Source organism: Carcharodon carcharias, chromosome 3 (genome assembly GCF_017639515.1).
Source record: "Carcharodon carcharias isolate sCarCar2 chromosome 3, sCarCar2.pri, whole genome shotgun sequence".
In the NCBI taxonomy this organism is placed as follows: Eukaryota; Metazoa; Chordata; class Chondrichthyes; order Lamniformes; family Lamnidae; genus Carcharodon; species Carcharodon carcharias.
Genome location: NC_054469.1, coordinates 38,642,956 through 38,663,295, shown reverse-complemented (window position 1 = coordinate 38,663,295; position 20,340 = coordinate 38,642,956). Strand labels below are relative to the sequence as shown.

The 20,340-nt window shown below is 49.4% G+C and overlaps 1 protein-coding gene across 3 annotated transcripts in view; it reads left to right on the top strand.

Annotated features, from left to right (window-relative positions):
- Nucleotides 1–20,340, top strand: part of larp4b (La ribonucleoprotein 4B) — a 131,243-nt gene that overhangs the window by 19,688 nt on the left and 91,215 nt on the right. For all 3 annotated transcript variants that reach the window (XM_041184386.1, XM_041184385.1, XM_041184387.1), the window contains exon 2: nt 13,600–13,730. In XM_041184386.1, the coding sequence (XP_041040320.1) occupies nt 13,650–13,730 (81 nt within the window). In that variant the 5' untranslated portion in view covers nt 13,600–13,649. The remainder of the gene's footprint in view (nt 1–13,599; nt 13,731–20,340) is intronic.

The window sequence follows — 20,340 nt, the reverse complement described above, 5'->3', positions numbered from 1 at the left end:
GGATGTGACTCTCTTCTGCACCCTCTCAATGCCACCTTCAATGATGTGGTTTAGAAATTCTGGAATTTGTCATTCAGCTCTGAATAGTTTTTAGATTAAGCAAATTTGGTTAAGAAGCCTTTTTGGCTTTAAAAAAATGCTGCTGGCCCTTGGTCCAGTGTCCTGTATGATTCCGTATTGAGTCCATTGTTTCCGATGTTCCATGGGTGATGAAATTGGGAAAATGCAATTCCAATTGTCTGCTAACTTTTCCAGGTGGTTAACAAAATTGTTATATGAACAGTTCTAGGTTTAGATATTTTTTGACAGAGGTCATAGCTGCTTCTTCTACATGGTCCTTGGAGTTTCTTTGTCCTGAGTCGCAGAGCTAGAATTTGGGCAAGCCTCAGGAGTAAAACTGATCAAGTTCGAAATTTGTGTTTATATAGAGATTCCTGGGATTTTAGGTACGCAGTTTAGGCATTGAAAGTACCAGCTATTTGTTGAGCAAGTCTGAACAATAAGTGCAGTTTGACAATTTGGCTCCAGCACCCAGTGAAACCTGATCATCTTGTAAGCGTATACAGAAAACAGGTGACAATTCAGCCATCTTTTGCATATCAGAATCCCACATGCATCACTTAAGATGAACTCTAGTTAATGTGTTTGTGTATTCGAGGGAACATTGTTGAGCAGGACATGACTCCTGCTACTCTTGAAATAGCCACATCTTCAACATAAATGTGAGCAGAAAGAGGCAATGTCCATTTTAATGTCCAGTTTAAAGGTTGGTGTTTCCAGTGATTTTGTGCTGCTTTTGTAGTATACTCTTGGCTGCCTCCATTTTGTATGCTCAAGTTCTAAAGTGCAACTTGATTTGCAACTTTTTCTGTTCCTAAAAATGACTTTTTGCTTCAGGCAATTTTCGGGAGTGGTTTTGTAATTTCATTGAAATGGAGCGGAGATTTTGAAATTGAAACTTCAAACAGGAATGTGCACTTGGTTGGAATAAAGCTAGAGTTCAAAATTTGAGTCAGTTGACCTTCATTGGAGGTGAAGGGTATATGTGAATGTGTACTCTAAAGGATGCAAATATTTAGAGTTCTATCTAGGCTTTGATCTTGTGTTGTTCAAGCTTTGGTTTGAAGTCAGCAGGGGAAATAGAATGTTTTTGCATATTGTACTGTCCAGTTGCAATTGTAAAATATCAGTTCCACTCTTGTTTTTAAGTACACTCTTCGAGTTTGAAAGTCATGAGCTCCAGTTCCACTGCAAACTTGAGCACATAACCTGATTTGCCAGTGTAACCCAGAGCACACATGTTTTTTGAACGTTCTATTGTGACAAAATTAGACATAAAATAATATCTACGCCCCCATTGAGGAGAAACGTGGCCTCAAGTCCCACTTCAGAATTTGATCACAAAAATCAAAGCTAACCATCCAGTGCTGTATCGAGTGTGTGGTACTTTTGGAGATGAAGCGTTACACTGAGGCCCAGTCAGCCCCCTCAGGTGGATGTAAAGGATTCTACTGCATTTTTTTTAATCAAAAAAGATCAAGGGAGTTATCCCTGGAGTCCTAGTGAATATTTATCTCATTCATCATCACAAAAACAGTTGATCTGATCGTTGTCACATTACTGTTTATGGGAGCTTGTGTGCAAATTGACTGCTTTGTTACTTCAAAAAGTACTTCATTGATTATATCGTCTGCAAAATGTTTTGGGATTTTGAGAAGAAAGGCACCATGCCATTTCATTTGTTAATTTATTTTGTTTTAAGTATGTGGACATTATTACACCCCTCAATCCTATGTTTCTGCAATTAAATATCTCTGGGCACAGATCAAACATTCAGAATTTTTGTTCCCCAGGAATAAATTGGCAACCTTCACTGAAAATCAGCGGTAGTTCTTAAAGCTGTTTATGTATGATCAGACGAGTACTGAGTACATAGGAACATTGGACTTGGGAGCAGGGGTGGGCCATTCAGTCTTTCGAGCCCACTGTGCCATTCAGTAAGATCTTGGCTGATCTGACAGTGGTCTCAACTCCAATTTCCTATCTTCCCCGATAACCCTTGACTCCTTTGTCTATCAAAGTAAAACTAATATTTTCAGGACTGATGCTGTAAACTTACTGGAATAATGGGAAACCAACAAATACAAATTTTAGCATCTTCAACACTGATTCAACATTCTTGTTGTGCTGGAATCCATGATGAAATCCATAACTGAATTGATTCTCCTCTACCTGAGCCTATTATTCTCTGACTCAAGTGACTACTGCCAGCTGAGCCACACTGAAATGATTCAAGAACAGCATGGAAGTAGAAGCAGCAGGTTACATCTGGAGGATAAAATTGACTGATTTTGTTATCCCAAGTCACTTGATTAGTTTCCACATACAAGGCTTATGAAGAATGTTGAGGCTCATGTATGAGTGGCAAGATCAGCTGGCTGCCAATTGCCTTTGGTTGCCTTTTTGTGAGAAAGCTGAGATAGTAATCGGGGAGAAGAACAAGAACTAAGGAGCATTTAGACCTGCTCTAGTGACCTATCATTCATTTGTGGTAATTTTATACTAAAGGAAAACAAAGCTGTACAGCTAAATCACAAAGATGACATCCTTCAGAAAAAATCATCAATTTAAAGGGATGGACTAAGGATTGGCAGATAAATATTAAGTAGTTGCAATATTTGCACATTGGAACAGCAAACTGACCAATTAAAAAGTGGAAAAGGATTCCAGTTAATTGACCATCCACATAATGAAGATTTCATGGGTAGATCATTTTGCTGATTATGACACATCTGCCTTCAATTGGGTTGTGATGCTTTTGAGGGGACAGAATGTCTGAGTGAATTTTTTTTGTTCCCTTAGCATTAGAGGACATAAGTGCATAGCATTGGCAAACAAATCAAACTAGGAGGGGTTTTTCTTGCCCATCTGCATATGGTCATATGAATTATGAGCAGGAGTAGGCTATTTGGCCTTTATGCGCTTTCATCACCATTTGATAAGGTCATAGCTGATCTGATTGTGACCTCTCTCTCTTCCTGTATCTAATTCAACCTTAAAAATATTCAGTGACCTTGCCTCCACTGTTCTCTGGGGGAGAGAATTCCACAGACTACCCTCAGAGAATAAAATTCTCCTCATCTGTATTAAATGGGAAATCCTTTGTTTTTAAACTTTCCCCAAGTTTTTATCTCTCCCACAAGGGGAAACATTCTTTTAGCATCCACCTGTCAAGTCCCGTCAGGATCTTTCAGTAAGATCACCTCTCATTGTTCTAAACTCGAATGGATTCGGGCCCAAACATTTTTCATAAAGCAACACCTTTATCCCAGGAATCCGTCAAGTGAACTTTCTCTGAACGGTTTTCAGTGCAATTATACCCTTATACACAGTTGTTATGACCATAGCCGATGTTAATTGCTGCACAAATCAAATCCCAGAAGGAATCTTGTTTTACAGGCCATTACCTTTTTAATATTCTGTAAACGAGAAGACGACGTACTGATCTCAGCAAGAAGTTCAGTAACACTTCTGTGATTTTTAAAAAAATTAAAAGTTATAGTTTTAACAAGAATAAAAACAAACTTAAGCTCACAAGATTGCAGTTGCACAGTTAAAAATTAGTTATACAACAAGACTTTTCTGGCTTGACGGGATGGCTGCTTCAAGCTACATCTTTCCCAGCCCAGAGCCATAATTCCCAACTCAGCTCCAGCTCAACACCTACAGCTCTAAGCTACAGTACCCCTTTTTCCCCCTTTCATCTCCGATTCTCACACCTCTTTGAAACTCTCGTCCTTCCAAATATAAGCTCTTTCATGTTTCTATCTTGTCTTTGCTTTCGGGTCAATAAAGTTTAATATCCCCCTTCTGTTTACCTATGCAACACCAAGATGCAAACATGTTTCTTGTCACCTCTGACTTCCTTTGATATTTAAACAAACTCTGCACTTATCTAAAAATGCAAATATTAGATCCAAACTATTTACTTGTACCTCAAACCTAACAACTCTATCCTTTTTCATGTATTAAACTTCCCAGACAACCTGCCTCCTATTAATCTCTGCTCAGCTTAATTAAATCATATATGCACAGCTTCCTTCACAAAATAACACACTATTCCCCAAAAATAATTTAAATCCATTTCTCACACCGTACTCCAGATGTGATCTCACCAAGGCCCTGTACAGCTGCAATAAAACTTCACTGCTTTTATATTCTATTCCCTTGTAATAAATAACATTACATTTTATCTTCCTAACCACTTGCTGTACCAGCATACTAACTTTTTGTGATTCATGTACCAGGATGCCGAGATCCGTCCACCACTGAGTTCTGCAATCTGTCTTCATTTAATTAATATACTGCTTTTTTATTCTTGCTGCCAAAATGGACATGTTCATATTTTCCCACATACTCTATCTGCCAAATTTTTGCCCACTCACTTAAACTATGTCCCTTTGGAGACTGTCCTCCACAACTTATCTAGTGGTGGATTCAGTCAATGTGTAAATTTATATTTAAAAATTAGAAATCATAATTCAAAGTCACAAGGATAAGCAGTTTGATGAAATTAACTGATTGTGGAACATCATTGGGAAAGATCATTGGGAACAAGTTTGGGTATCTTCTAAATATTTATTATTAGCATGTAAAGGTGACAACATATGGATAAACTGTTCTTTGTTACTACACTAACTTTGAATCTAGTTAAAGAAGCAATATGAATGCAAATTGTAGTTGCTGTAAAACTGGATAACATGGAAGGAGAGTGGGTAATAAACCTTGGGTTTGAATCTCTTCAAATGAAGTGTTTAATTTTGTAGAGCCATAATTGGAATTAAATGGGGTAATGATGTGTAATAATCTGCCCCTAGATGTGTTAAAATACTATAGTGCAGAATTTCCAAAATGTTTGCAATTTAGTGTGATAAAAGTTTTGACAAGTTTGAGACATGAGCTTTTTTTTAACATTTATGGGATATGGACATCACTGGCTAGGCCAGCATTTATTGTCCATCCACAATTGCCCTTGTTCAGAGGGCATTTAAGAGTCAACCATGTTGCTGTGGGTCTGGAGTCACATGTAGGCCAGACCAGGTAAGGACGGCAGAGTTCCTTCCCTAAAGGACATTAGTGAACTAGATGGGTTCTTACAATAATCGGTGATGGTTTCATGGTTACCATTCGACTTTTACTTCCAGAGTTTTATTGAATTCAAATTCCACCATCTGCCATGGTGGGGTTCCAACCCGGGTCCCCCAAGCATTGCCCTGGGTCTCGAGATTACTAGTCCATCCCCTCCTTTCTTCTTTTGCCATTCTTTCTTTAACTGACTGGGCAATTTAAATAGTTTGTATTCTACTGAAATGTAAACTGATTACTGGATTGTGAACATGGCCAGTGTTTATATTTGCTAGAATCTAAATTAAAAAAAAAACATCATATTTCTCATGTGCCTTTCATGACTGCAAGACCTCCAAAGCACTTTACTTCCAATCAGTACTTTTTGAAGTGTTGTTAATGGCACTTTCTTTCAAAAATGTGACACACCCTAATTACTGATCTCCCAGTCGAGATTGTATGCTCAACTCCTGCATGGAGGGGTCTCAATTACACTACCTTTTGATTCAAAGGCCTGCACTACCACTGAACCTAGCTTTCTTTGTAGCCCTTTTTCTGTGCAGCTCTTTGGGAAAAGGCTGATTAAGAAAGCTTGGCTTAATGCAAGTGTGGACATCTTCGCATGGGAAAGTAGTGGATTCAAGCTTCCATTCGTGACTAAAGCACGCAGTCTAAGCTAATACCTGAAGTGCTGCACTGTTGAAAGTGCCATCTTTTTTGCATAACACCCTCCCTGTAGGTTGCAACTTGGCCAGAACACTAAACTTCAGCATGATTTCCTCTTTAGGTAATATAGCTCAGTATTCTGTTCTTCTACTATTTACTCCATAATGCCTAAACATGGCAAGTGACATCCCAATCTTTGAGTGTCTCTCCCAGTTCACCATTTTATTATGTCGCTTATTTAATTTTTGTCTCTGAATTCATGTAACTACTTGATTTCATTTGCCTTGGTTCTTGCCAGCAAATTTTGTCAAGCTTGCTCTGTAGTTACTTTGCTTAATATTGCAACTCGTTCTCTAATTTTAATGTCCTATGAATTTAATTCAACCTGAAAAATTATTTCAATCCAATACTTTATTTTGTTCGCTTCCCACACCTAGGAGCATATAAGACAGATAATTCACGTGCTTACATCTGTTTTCATAGTTTTTTGTGGATCAGGTCACTAGCCTGTCGGTAGAGGCTATAACTTGAGGGGCACCAGTTTGCATCAAGCATGGATGACCAGGCCTCCCCCGCTTACTGCCTAAGATAGGCATATTGGAAGGATTTACGGTTTGATAATCAACCTGTTTGACCATGTTATGAATGCACCTTCTGTAGCTATCAAGTATCATAATGGGTAGTGTCCCTGCCTGAGCCAGAGGCTCTGGGTTGGAGCCCCACTCCAAAACCTTTTTTAAAAAAATCACTCCTGGGATGTGGGTGTCCCTGGCTAGGCCAGCATTTATGCCCATCCCTAATTGCTCTTGAAGGCTGCCTACTCGAGGGAAATTAGGAAAGGGTAATAAATGCTGGTCTAGCCAGTTATGCCCACTTTCTGTGAATGAATAAAAAGTTCTGGAGTGGACCTGTAACCTGGAGTTTTTAATTCAGGCAGAGATGCTACCCATTATGCTACAAGACCTCCCTTGAATCCATCATATAGGGTATGTAAGTTAGAAATAACTCCAAGTGATTCTTGGGGCATTCTACTTTGTGCATGTGTCCATGCTACCATGACCTCTATTTAGAGTTTCCTCTAAGCCAGTTTACTCAGGGTTATTAGACTTCACATTGTAACGCTTCCAAGAAAGATCTGTTTTATACTTCGATTTTTGGGAATTTTCTGGGGGAAAAAAGTGTCAAGTTAATATTTCACAAAGAATCCTGTGCTGAAGAGAAGAGGGTACACTTGCAGTGCAGTCCATAAATCGGGATAACTGAGCATTAAGTGCATATTCAGCCTGTTGCCAAACAGAGGAGGCTCCCAAAAGGTTCAATATTCTTCATAAAAAGCAACATTGGAAATCTAATAGAAAACTGAAAATGTTGGAAATGAGTTCAGTTTGTATGGAGAAAGCTGACAAATTGATATTTTATATGTGGACCCACTGTTAAAATGGGAAGTTACGGGTGCGCAGAGTTTTTAAATTGTAACAGAACGTAGGGGGTGGAAAACGCAAATAGCATCACCCCATGTACTGATGTGTTTTCATCCCCTCCTTACTCCAAAATGGGGACCCAACTTGCACACTGCTTGCAGTTTCTGCTGAACTGTAAGTGGGCGCAGTAGTTGTGCTGAAGTTCCAAAGCCATTATTGAGGCCAGAATCATGCTTAATTGGTGACTGCTTTGCAAAATGCTCAGCTTGGTTTGTCCTGTGAATTCCTCCAAACTTGCTATTTCAGTTCCTTTTATCACTAACCTTTCAGGCTCTGGCTTACCCTGTTCCAGCAAAGCTCCAGGGATGTTATTATCCATGTGTATTAAGCCAGCTCTATCATAACTGACTGGCGGGGTGTTGTGCACCTTCTGTCAATTTTTTTTCTAGCTCCTCCTCCTAAAGAAACTTGTTTATATAGTGCCATAGAGGTCTACAGCACACAAAAATGCCCTTCGGCCCATCGAATCTGCACCAGTCAAACAAGTACCCAACTGTTCTAATCCCATTTTCCAGCACTAGGCCCATAACCTTGTATGCCATGGCATCGCAAGTGCATATCCAAATACTAAAATGTTGAGGGTTTTTGCCTCTACCACCCTTTCAGGCAGTGAGTTCCACATTCCCACCACCCTCTGGGTGAAAAAATTCTTCCTCTCATGTCCTCTAAACCTCCTGCCCCTTACCGTAAATCTATGTCCCTTAGTTATTGATCCCTCCACCAAAGGGAAAAGTTCCTTCCTGTCTACCCTAGCTATGCCCCTCAGAATTTTATACACCTCAATCATGTCCCCCCTCAATCTCCTCTATTCCAGAGAAAATAACCCCAGTCTACCCAATCTCTCATAACTAAAATTCTCTAGCCCAAACAACATCCTGGTAAATCTCTGCACTCTCTAGTGCAATCACATCCTTCTTATAATGCAGACTCCAGAACTGCACTCAATACTCTAGCTGTGTACTATTTCATACTCAATGAGCTCATTCTCTTTCAAAGAGGAATTCAGTTGGTCTCAGTATCTCCTCACCCACCCCCCCCAGCCATGTGTCTCCCATAACCCTGCAACTTTTTTCTCCCAAATGTTTATCCAATTTCCTGCTTTTTTTTTGAAGGCTGCTTCTGAATCTGATCCACTAGCCGAAAAGGCAGTGCATTCCAAATCCTAACTATTTGCTGCTTTTAAAAAGTAGTCACCTCTGGTTCGTTCAGCTTAAACCTGTGTCCTCCAGTTATCGACTGTTCAGCCCTTAGAAACAGTTTCTCTTGATTTACTCAAATCATGATATGGTTTAAATATCCAGGCACCTGTCAAATCTCCACCTTCGCCTTCTCTGCTCTAGTGAGAACAACCCCAGCTTCTCCAGTCTGTCCAAATCACTCATCCCTCATTCCTGGAACCATCCTAGTAAATCTCCTTTGTACCCTCTCCAAATCTTCATCCTAGAGGCGCCACTGAATTGGATGCAGTACTCCAGCCGAGGTCAAATTAGTGTTTGATATAGGTTTAGCTTAACTTCCAAGGATGATTCCATGTGCTTCATGAACTGCTTTGTTAACATGCTCAAGATCCTCAAGGTTTGAGCACAGGCAATCATCTCCTACCACCACTAACCCCCCCCACAAACACCCGACCATATGTCTATTATTACACCTCTTTTAAATAGCATTTAGTTTGCTGTTTTCCTTGTTCCTCCCACCAAAATGCATAATCTTTCACTTTGCATTGAATTTCATTTGTATCCACCCATTCCACCAGCCTGTCTGTCCTCTTGAAGTCTATTACGATCTTACTATTCACTACACTGCCTAGCTTCGTCATCTTCAAATTTCAGAATTGTGCCCAGTACATCAAAACAGTGATCTTCGTACTGAACCTTGGAGAACGCCACTTCATACCTCCTTCCAGTCTGAAAATCAACCAGCTACCATAACTTTTCTATTTCTTAGTCTGTTTTATCCATGCTGCTACTGCCCCTGTTATCCCATAATCTCTTTAGAATTAGTGGGTAGCGAATGGTTAAGAAACTACTGAAGATTTGCAGCCTGCAACAGAAGTTGCTGTCATTTGTATTTAACCTTTGTGTTTAACCTTTTTTATTCTGTTTACGTTGTTAACACATCTGGAATACTGGGTGTGATGGGAGAAATAACCATAATTTGAAATTCACTATAGTAGCCAAAGATTTTTTTACTTCTAGAATTGCACAATGGTGAATATAAATGTATTTTGTCCTCGGCCACTAAGGATGGGCGATAAATGCTGGACCTTGATTGCTAATGGTGCCCATATCTTAAATTGAGTCATAAGGCTGTGAGGTTATAGAGTCTTAGTTACACAGCACAGAAACAGGCCCTTTGGCCCATCATGTCTGCATCGGACATCAAGCACTTATTTATTGTAATCCCATTTTCCAGCACTTGGCCTGTAGCCCTGTATGCTTTGGCGTTTCAAGTGCTTGCTGGTTGGAGTCATACCTAACACAAAGGAAGATGGTTGTGATTTTTGGAGGCCAGTCATATCAGCTCCAGGACATCGCTGCAGGAGTTCCTCAGGGTACTGCCTTTGGTCAAACCATTTTCAGCTGTATCAATGAACTTCCATCATAGGGTCAGAAGTGGGGATGTTTGCAGATGATTGCGCAATGCTTAGTGCCATTTGTGACTTCTCAGTTACTGAAACAGTCAATATCCAGGCTTGGGCTGACAAGTAGCAAGTAACATTCATAGATTCACAGTGCAGAAGAGGCCCTTCAGCCCATGTCTGCACCAACACGAGGTGAGAAACACCTGACCTACATACCTAATCCCATTTACCAGCATTTGGCACATAGCCTTGAATGTTATGACGCGCCAAGTGCTCATCCAGGTAGTTTTTAAAGGATATGAGGCAAGCCGCCTCCACAACCCACCCTGGCAGCGCATTCCAGATCGTCACCACCCTCTGGGTAAAAACAGCCACCCCCCCCCCCACAAAACCTCCGTCCCCTCACCTTGAGCTTGTGTCCCCTCGTGACTGACCCTTCAACTAAGGTGGACAGCTGCTCCCTATCTACCCTGTCTATGCCCCTCATAATCTTGTACGCCTCAATCAAGTTGCACCTCAATCTTCTCTGCTCCAATGAAAACAACCCAAATGTTTCATCCCAGGCAACATCCTGGTGAATCTCCCTTGCACCCTCTCCAGTGCAATCACATCCTTCCTATAATGTGGCAACCAGAACTGCACACAGTACTCCAGCTGCGGCCTTGCCAAGATTCAATGCAACTCCAACATGACCTCCCTACTTTTGTAATCTATGCCTCGATTGATAAAGGCAAGTGTCCCATATGCTTTTTTCACCACCCCACTAACATGCCCCTCCGCCTTCAGAGATCTATGGACACACACGCCAAGGTCCCTTTGTTCCTCAGAACTTTCTAGTGTCATGCTGTTCATTGAACACTTCCTTGTCAAATTACTCCTTCCAAAGTGTATTTACCTCTCACTTTTCAGGGTTAAATTCTATCTGCCCATTTGACCATTCCGTCTATATCTTCCTGTAGCCCAAGACACTCAACCTCACTTAAGAGTGAGGTTAAGACCACCCAGCCAATCTTTGTGTCATCTGCAAACTTACTAATCCTACCCCCCCACATGTTGTTTATATAAATGACGAATAATAGGGGACCGAGCACAGATCCTTGTGGTATGCCACTGGACACTGGCTTCCAGCCACTAAAGCATCCTTCTGTTATCACCCTCTCTCCTATAACCTAAGCCAATTTTGAATCCACCTTATCAAATTACCCAGTATCCCATGTGCATTTGCCTTCTTTATAAGTCTCCCATGTGGGACCTTGTCAAAGGCTTTGCTGAAAACCATATAAACCACATCAACTGCACCACCTCATCTACACACCTGGTCACCTCAAAAAATTCAATCAAATTTGTTAGGCAAGACCTCCCTCTGACAAAGCCATGCTGACTATCCCTGATCAAACCTTGCCCCTCCAAGTGGAGATAGATTCTCTCCTTCAGAATTTTCTTCAATAGTTTCCCTACCACTGATGTGAGACTCACTGGCCTGTAGTTCCCTGGCTTATCTCTACAACCTTCTTAAATAGCGGAACCACATTAGCTGTTCTCCAGTCCTCTGCACTTCCCCCGTGGCCAGAGGGGAATTAAAAATTTGGGTCAGAGCTCCTGCGATCTCCTCCCTTGCCCCCCCTCAGCAGTCTGGAATACAAATCATCCGGACCTGGAGATTTGTCCACTTTTAAGCCTGCCAACATCTCCACACAAGTGTCAGGCAATGACCATCTCCAACAAGAGAGAATCCAACCATTGCCCCATGATGTGTAATGGCATTCCCATCACAGAATCCCCCACTATCAACATCCTGAGGGAGGCTACCATTGACCAGAAACTGAACTGGACAAGCCATATAAATACTGTGGCTGCAAGAGCAGGTCAGTGGCTCGAAATTGTGTGACGAGTAACTCACTACCTGACTCCTCAAAGCCTGTCCCTCATCTACAAAGCACAAGTCAGGAGTGTGATGGAATACTCCCCACTTGCCTGGATAATTGCAGCTCCTTCAACACTGAAGAAGCTGGATACCGTCCAGGACAAGCAGCCCGCTTGATTGGCATCAAATCCACAAACATCCGCTCCCTTCACCACTGACACACAGGAGCAGCAGTGTCTACCATCTCCAAGATGCACTCTGTGAATTCACCAAGGCTCCCTAGACAGCACCTTCCAAACCCATGACCACTACCATTTAGAAGAGCAAGGGCAGCAGATAGGTAGGAATACCACCGCTTGGCAGTTCCCCTCAAAGTCACTCACCACCCTGACTTGGAAATATATCGCCATTCCTTCATTGTTGCTGGGTCAAAATCCTGGAACTCCCTTCTTAACAGCACTGCGGGTGTACCCACACCACATGGACTGCAGCGGTTCAAGAAGGCAGCTCACCACCACTTTCTCAAGGGCAACTAGAGATGAGCAATAAATGTTGGCCTAGCCAGCGAAGCCCACATCCCATGAATGAATTGATTAAAAAAAAATGTTTTCCGCATTACGTTCGTGACACCACTTCAACAAGTACCACTTTGATGGTGAGATGCTTTGGGTCATTCTGTGGTTATGAAAGACAAAAGAAATTTAAGTTCTTTTGTCCATTTTAAGCCTCATCAGCATTTTATCCATAACTAGCCACTCTGCTCATTTTCCATAGCATTATAATCCTCCTGAGCACTGAGCTTCCCTGATAACTAATGGACTTTGTAACAAAGAGAATTCCACATTGCAACACTTTTTTCTCTCAGTTAATTTTGAACGTTTTAAATTTATGACTATGTTACCATTTTGCTGATTAGTAAAAGTAGACCATCACTAAAAAGACTTGAACCAGGTAATCTCCCAATATATTGACCCAGGTCATCTGTTTTCTGGATGGTTGTTCTGTGGATGATGTGTCGAGGGACCCCTTTTAAGCCTCCCCACGCAGTGGTTACATGGAAATTGCCCGGTATGTTTCAACTTTCAGTGGGCAATTACCCTGCGCCTGGAACTCTCTGAAACTCCGGTTTAAAGTTAGACTTTGGATGGTTCTGATTTTATTAGCAGAATAGCTACCTAGGAAAAATTAGAAGGATTAAAACCAGTTCTAGGTCCTTGGTAACTACACTGCTGACCACCCCTTCATCCACCCACTTGCCTTCTCTCCTAGCTTGTCAGTGACACAGACAATTTGTACAGTAGCTAGTGCCATAAAAAGGTTGTGACTTTGTTTCCTCCAACAACCCCTGTCAATTGAGGCATTCAAGGGGGCTTTACATTGTGCCTATTCAAATACTGTGCAGAGATATGGGGAAAAGGCAGGGCAGTGGCACTAGGCCATAATGCTCATTTGGAGAACTGGTGCAGACACAATGGGCCAAATGGTCTCCTGTGCTGTTTAATTTGAGATTCCTAGACTATACTGCAGGACTTCAGGAGCAGCCATTTGCCACGCTTCTCAGCAGACCTGGGTCAGAAATCCAGGTGAGAAATGTGGTGCTCCAGAGCTTGGTAGGAATATTGGAATGGCAATCCAGTGGTGCTTGTCACTCCACGGAAGATTCGGCCCATTATCTACTGTGGAAAAAGCCCCAATTTCTCAAGTCTTTGTATCAGCAGCTTATCACTAATGAGACCCTAATGAATTTGCACTGGCCCCTCATTGCTTTCATAAAGAAATGAGAATGTAAAAAGAAATGTCTGATTAAAATTCAATATTAAATCCTATTTAAATGTATTTGTAAACCTGAGACAGTTGCTCATCTACATTTTGATTTACAGATTCTTTGACGAGCAAAATTCTCTCTACGGAGCCAAAAAGCAGACGGCTCATGACTTCTGACCAGGACACTAAAGTTGTGGCTGAACCGCAGGTGCAGCAAGTGCAAGAAGTTGTCGACAGTTCCCCTCTGGTAAGTTGCTAGAAACGTATGTTTCTAATTATGCTATTTTGATCACTCAGATCAACATAATTATGATAGAAACTGAAACACTAAATACAGGAGGTGCAAAGCAGGTCCATCAACATTTGGACAAAGGGCAGATTAATGATTTGGCTTTGCAATTCTTGGGTCAATTATAAGTCTCAAACGCAAATCAGATAACCTCTTTCTGGTTGCCTTTGTTTTAATGAAAATAGCTGGATTGACAGCTTGTTGCTGAGTGCTTTTAATTCTGAAAATAAATTACTGGATGTTAGTGTTTTGGTTAAGATAACAGGTAAATAGGAATTTGTTTTCATTTGACCCAGTGTATAGTGTCATTAAGCATTCAGGTCTGGAAGAAGATGGGGTGAGAAGGAAGATGAAGGTATCAGGTATGTGCCAAAATCAGGAATTCATTGCATCTGAGGCTTGTGCAAAACTCTTTCTCGGGCTCGTTATCCTTAAGTAATTGGCAAGCAGAACTTTATCAGTAGTTGCTGCAGCATTTTTGCAGCAGACCAGTTGGTCCGAATGCAGCTTTTGTGATGGTGATCATGTTGGAAAGTCATGTGGAAAAGGATGGGCGTTGTAGTGATTTAGAACTTTGATCGTTTAGAACCTGGTTTTAAACTCAGTCTGTGCTAATTGCACAACTGTCTAAAACGCATGGCCCTTATCAGCTGCCAGAGGTCTTTATATCATTTGTTCCTGCTGCATTTAAGTTCAGATTCTGAATCTGCAGTATTTGTTCTAATTCACTGCAAATCATGCATTTGGTAGTAAACATTGTAACGCGGTCAATTGAACAAAATATTCTTATGGATGAGACATTAAACTGAGACCCTGTCTGAGCTCGGTCTTCCCCCCCCCCCAAATCTTGCTCCCCCCCCCCATCTCGCTCCCCCCCCCATCTCGCTCCCCCCCCCATCTCGCTCCCCCCCCCATCTCGCTCCCCCCCCCATCTCGCTCCCCCCCATCTCGCTCCCCCCCCCATCTCGCTCCCCCCCCATCTCGCTCCCCCCCCCATCTCGCTCCCCCCCCATCTCGCTCCCCCCCCATCTCGCTCCCCCCCCATCTCGCTCCCCCCCCCATCTCGCTCCCCCCCCATCTCGCTCCCCCCCCATCTCGCTCCCCCCCCCATCTCGCTCCCCCCCCCATCTCGCTCCCCCCCCCATCTCGCTCCCCCCCCCATCTCGCTCCCCCCCCATCTCGCTCCCCCCCCCATCTCGCTCCCCCCCCCATCTCGCTCCCCCCCCCATCTCGCTCCCCCCCCCCATCTCGCTCCCCCCCCCATCTCGCTCCCCCCCCCATCTCGCTCCCCCCCCCATCTCGCTCCCCCCCCCATCTCGCTCCCCCCCCCATCTCGCTCCCCCCCCCATCTCGCTCCCCCCCCCATCTCGCTCCCCCCCCCATCTCGCTCCCCCCCCCCCCATCTCGCTCCCCCCCCCATCTCGCTCCCCCCCCATCTCGCTCCCCCCCCCATCTCGCTCCCCCCCCCATCTCGCTCCCCCCCCATCTCGCTCCCCCCCCCATCTCGCTCCCCCCCCCCATCTCGCTCCCCCCCCCCATCTCGCTCCCCCCCCCCCATCTCGCTCCCCCCCCCCCATCTCGCTCCCCCCCCCCCATCTCGCTCCCCCCATCTCGCTCCCCCCCATCTCGCTCCCCCCCCATCTCGCTCCCCCCCCCATCTCGCTCCCCCCCCCATCTCGCTCCCCCCCCCATCTCGCTCCCCCCCCCATCTCGCTCCCCCCCCCATCTCGCTCCCCCCCCCCATCTCGCTCCCCCCCCCATCTCGCTCCCCCCCCCATCTCGCTCCCCCCCCCATCTCGCTCCCCCCCCCATCTCGCTCCCCCCCCCATCTCGCTCCCCCCCCCCATCTCGCTCCCCCCCCCCATCTCGCTCCCCCCCCCCATCTCGCTCCCCCCCCCATCTCGCTCCCCCCCCCCATCTCGCTCCCCCCCCCCATCTCGCTCCCCCCCCCATCTCGCTCCCCCCCCCATCTCGCTCCCCCCCCCATCTCGCTCCCCCCCCCATCTCGCTCCCCCCCCCATCTCGCTCCCCCCCCCATCTCGCTCCCCCCCCCATCTCGCTCCCCCCCCCCATCTCGCTCCCCCCCCCATCTCGCTCCCCCCCCATCTCGCTCCCCCCCCCATCTCGCTCCCCCCCCCATCTCGCTCCCCCCCCCATCTCGCTCCCCCCCCCCATCTCGCTCCCCCCCCCATCTCGCTCCCCCCCCCCATCTCGCTCCCCCCCCCATCTCGCTCCCCCCCCCATCTCGCTCCCCCCCCCATCTCGCTCCCCCCCCCCATCTCGCTCCCCCCCCCATCTCGCTCCCCCCCCCATCTCGCTCCCCCCCCCATCTCGCTCCCCCCCCCCATTCTCGCTCCCCCCCCCCATCTCGCTCCCCCCCCCATCTCGCTCCCCCCCCCATCTCGCTCCCCCCCCCATCTCGCTCCCCCCCCCATCTCGCTCCCCCCCCCATCTCGCTCCCCCCCCCATCTCGCTCCCCCCCCCCATCTCGCTCCCCCCCCCATCTCGCTCCCCCCCCCATCTCGCTCCCCCCCCCCATCTCGCTCCCCCCCCCATCTCGCTCCCCCCCCCATCTCGCTCCCCCCCCCATCTCGCTCCCCCCCCCCATCTCGCTCCCCCCCCCATCTCGCTCCCCCCCCCATCTCGCTCCCCCCCCCCATCTCGCTCCCCCCCCCATCTCGCTCCCCCCCCCATCTCGCTCCCCCCCCCATCTCGCTCCCCCCCCTCCATCTCGCTCCCCCCCCCATCTCGCTCCCCCCCCCATCTCGCTCCCCCCCCCATCTCGCTCCCCCCCCCATCTCGCTCCCCCCCCCATCTCGCTCCCCCCCCCATCTCGCTCCCCCCCCCATCTCGCTCCCCCCCCCATCTCGCTCCCCCCCCATCTCGCTCCCCCCCCCATCTCGCTCCCCCCCCCATCTCGCTCCCCCCCCCATCTCGCTCCCCCCCCATCTCGCTCCCCCCCCCCCCCATCTCGCTCCCCCCCCCATCTCGCTCCCCCCCCCATCTCGCTCCCCCCCCCATCTCAGCTCCCCCCCCATCGCTCGCTCCCCCCCCATCTCGCCCCCCCCCATCTCGCTCTCCCCCCCCATCTCGCTCCCCCCCCCATCTCGCTCCCCCCCCCCATCTCGCTCCCCCCCCCCCATCTCGCTCCCCCCCCCATCTCGCTCCCCCCCCCATCTCGCTCCCCCCCCCATCTCGCTCCCCCCCCATCTCGCTCCCCCCCCATCTCGCTCCCCCCCCCATCTCGCTCCCCCCCCCATCTCGCTCCCCCCCCATCTCGCTCCCCCCCCCATCTCGCTCCCCCCCCATCTCGCTCCCCCCCCCATCTCGCTCCCCCCCCATCTCGCTCCCCCCCGCATCTCGCTCCCCCCCCATCCCGCTCCCCCCCCATCTCGCTCCCCCCCCCCATCTCGCTCCCCCCCCCATCCTCGCTCCCCCCCCACCTCGCTCCGCCCCCACCTCGCTCCCCCCCCACCTCGCTCCCCCCCCCACCTCGCTCCCTCCCCCACCTCGCTCCCCCCCCACCTCGCTCCCCCCCCACCTCGCTCCCCCCCCCACCTCGCTCCCCCCCCACCTCGCTCCCCCCCCCACCTCGCTCCCCCCGCACCTCGCTCCCCCCCCACCTCGCTCCCCCCCCACCTCGCTCCCCCCCACCTCGCTCCCCCCCCACCTCGCTCCCCCCCCCACCTCGCTCCCTCCCCCACCTCGCTCCCCCCCCACCTCGCTCCCCCCCCACCTCGCTCCCCCCCCACCTCGCTCCCCCCCCACCTCGCTCCCCCCCCACCTCGCTCCCCCCCCACCTCGCTCCCCCCCCATCTCGCTCCCCCCCCCATCTCGCTCCCCCCCCTCCTCGCTCGCCCTCCCCCCCATCTCGCTCCCCCCCCATCTCGCTCCCACCCCATCTCGCTCCCACCCCATCTCGCTCCCCCCCCCATCTCGCTCCCCCCCCCATCTCGCGTCCCCCCCCCATCTCGCTCCCCCCCCCATCTCGCTCCCCCCCCCATCTCGCTCCCCCCCCATCTCGCTCCCCCCCCATCTCGCTCCCCCCCCAGCCATCTCGCTCCCCCCCCCATCTCGCTCCCCCCCCCATCTCGCTCCCCTCCCCATCTCGCTCCCTCCCCATCTCGCTCCCTCCCCATCTCGCTCCCTCCCCATCTCGCTCCCTCCCCCATCTCGCTCCCCCCCCCATCTCGCTCCCCCCCCCATCTCGCTCCCCCCCCCATCTCGCTCCCCCCCCATCTCGCTCCCACCCCCCATCTCGCTCCCCCCCCCATCTCGCTCCCCCCCCCATCTCGCTCCCCCCCCCATCTCGCTCCCCCCCCATCTCGCTCCCCCCCCCATCTCGCTCCCCCCCCCATCTCGCTCCCCCCCCCATCTCGCTCCCCCCCCATCTCGCTCCCCCCCCCATCTCGCTCCCCCCCCATCTCGCTCCCCCCCCCATCTCGCTCCCCCCCCCATCTCGCTCCCTCCCCCCCATCTCGCTCCCCCCCATCTCGCTCCCCCCCCATCTCGCTCCCCCCCCGATCTCGCTCCCCCCCCCATCTCGCTCCCCCCCCATCTCGCTCCCCCCCCCATCTCGCACCCCCCATGCTCGCTCCCCCCCCATCTCGCTCCCCCCCCCCATCTCGCTCCCCCCCCCATCTCGCTCCCCCCCCCATCTCGCTCCCCCCCCCATCTCGCTCCCGCCCCCCATCTCGCTCCCCCCCCCCATCTCGCTCCCCCCCCCATCTCGCTCCCCCCCCCACTCCCCCCCCCCATCTCGCTCCCCCCCCAGTCTCGCTCCCCCCCCCCATCTCGCTCCCCCCCCCATCTCGCTCCCCCCCTCCATCTCGCTCCCCCCCCCCATCTCGCTCCCCCCCCCCCCATCTCGCTCCCCCCCCCATCTCGCTCCCCCCCCCCCCATCTCGCACCCCCCCCCCATCTCGCTCCCCCCCCCCATCTCGCTCCCCCCCCCATATCTCTCGCCCTCCCCCCCCCCCCCCCTCTCGCTCCCCCCCCCCCCCCTCCAGCTCCCCCCCCCCCCCCCATACTCGCTCCCCCCCCCCCCCCCCCCCCCCCCCCCCCCCCCCCCCCCCCCCCCCCCCCCCCCCCCCCCCCCCCCTCTCGCCTCCCCCCCCCCCCCCCCCTCGCTCCCCCCCCCCCCATCTCGCTCCCCCCCCCCCCCCCCGCACCCCCCCCCCTCCGCCCCCCCCCCCCCCTCCGCTCCCCCCCCCCATCTCGCTCCCCCCCCCCCCATCTCGCTCCCCCCCCCCCCATCTCGCTCCCCCCCCCCCATCTCGCTCCCCCCCCCCCATCTCGCTCCCCCCCCCATCTCGCTCCCCCCCCCCCCATCTCGCTCCCCCCCCCCCCATCTCGCTCCCCCCCCCCCCCCCCCCCCATCTCGCTCCCCCCCCCCCCATCTCGCTCCCCCCCCCCCCCATCTCGCTCCCCCCCCCCCCCATCTCGCTCCCCCCCCCCCCATCTCGCGCTCTTTCCCCTGTATCTCTGGTGTCCTGACCAATGTTTATATCTCTCCAAAGCAAGGTTGTCTGGTTATTATAACATTGCTCTTTGTCTAAGTTTGCTGTGCTTTTCTTGCATAACAGCAACTGTGAAGCATCCTGAGATTGTGATGGTGCCATATAAGTGCAAATCTTTTCTCAGTGCAATCATTGTTCCCTGGTTGCCAGCAGATTTAATTGGAAAGGGACATCGGGAACAGTCTTCACAGAATCACTGAATTTCTACAGTGCAGGCGGAGTTCATTCAACCCATGTCTGCGCCAGCCCTCCTTAATGAGCAATTCACCTAGTGCCATTGCCCTGCCTTCTCCCTGTAACCCTTCACAATCTTCCTTTTTAGATAACAGTCTAATTCCCTTTAGAATGTCTCGATTGAACCTGCCTTCACCACACTTAGGCAATGCATTCCAGACTATAACCACTTCCTGTGAAAAAGTTTTTTTCAAAAAGTTTTGCTTTTTGCTTCTTTTGCCAGTTACTTTAAATGTGTGCCCCCTCTTTCTCAATCCTACCACCAAAGGGAGCAATTTTTCTCTCTACTGTCAAATTCCATAATGCAGGTTGCTTAAGTGGAAGAATATACACAATGTGTGTTTGGCATTGAAATATTCATTACCCATACTACCTTTTAGAACAGATATTTTGAATTGTTAGAAGACTATGCTTTGAAGCTGGGATTTGTGTAGTCGAAATTTTACATTGTCAATGACCAGTTGCAGAAATTATATTCACTTTTCTAACCGGGTGACCGCTCAGCAACTTTCATGATGAAGTTTGGCTGTTGCTGAGTGAGCAAAGTTTGAGCGCTGCTTGGGGCCTTTCTCTGTGCATTTTCTTAATAGCACCAGATGTATAAATGCTTAAGATGCTCAGAATCTGCTGTTTTTTGTTCATTTGATTTAGAGTTGATCAATCCTTTGAAGTTTATTTTAAAATTTTGCTGTGGTAATGTTGCCATTTAAGGTGGTGGTAGGTGGACTTATGAAAATGAAACCTGGAATGTCTGTTTTGTTGCCATTACTTTTTGCAATTAAATAGATGTCTCTTGTTTGCGCTGGTTCCAATCT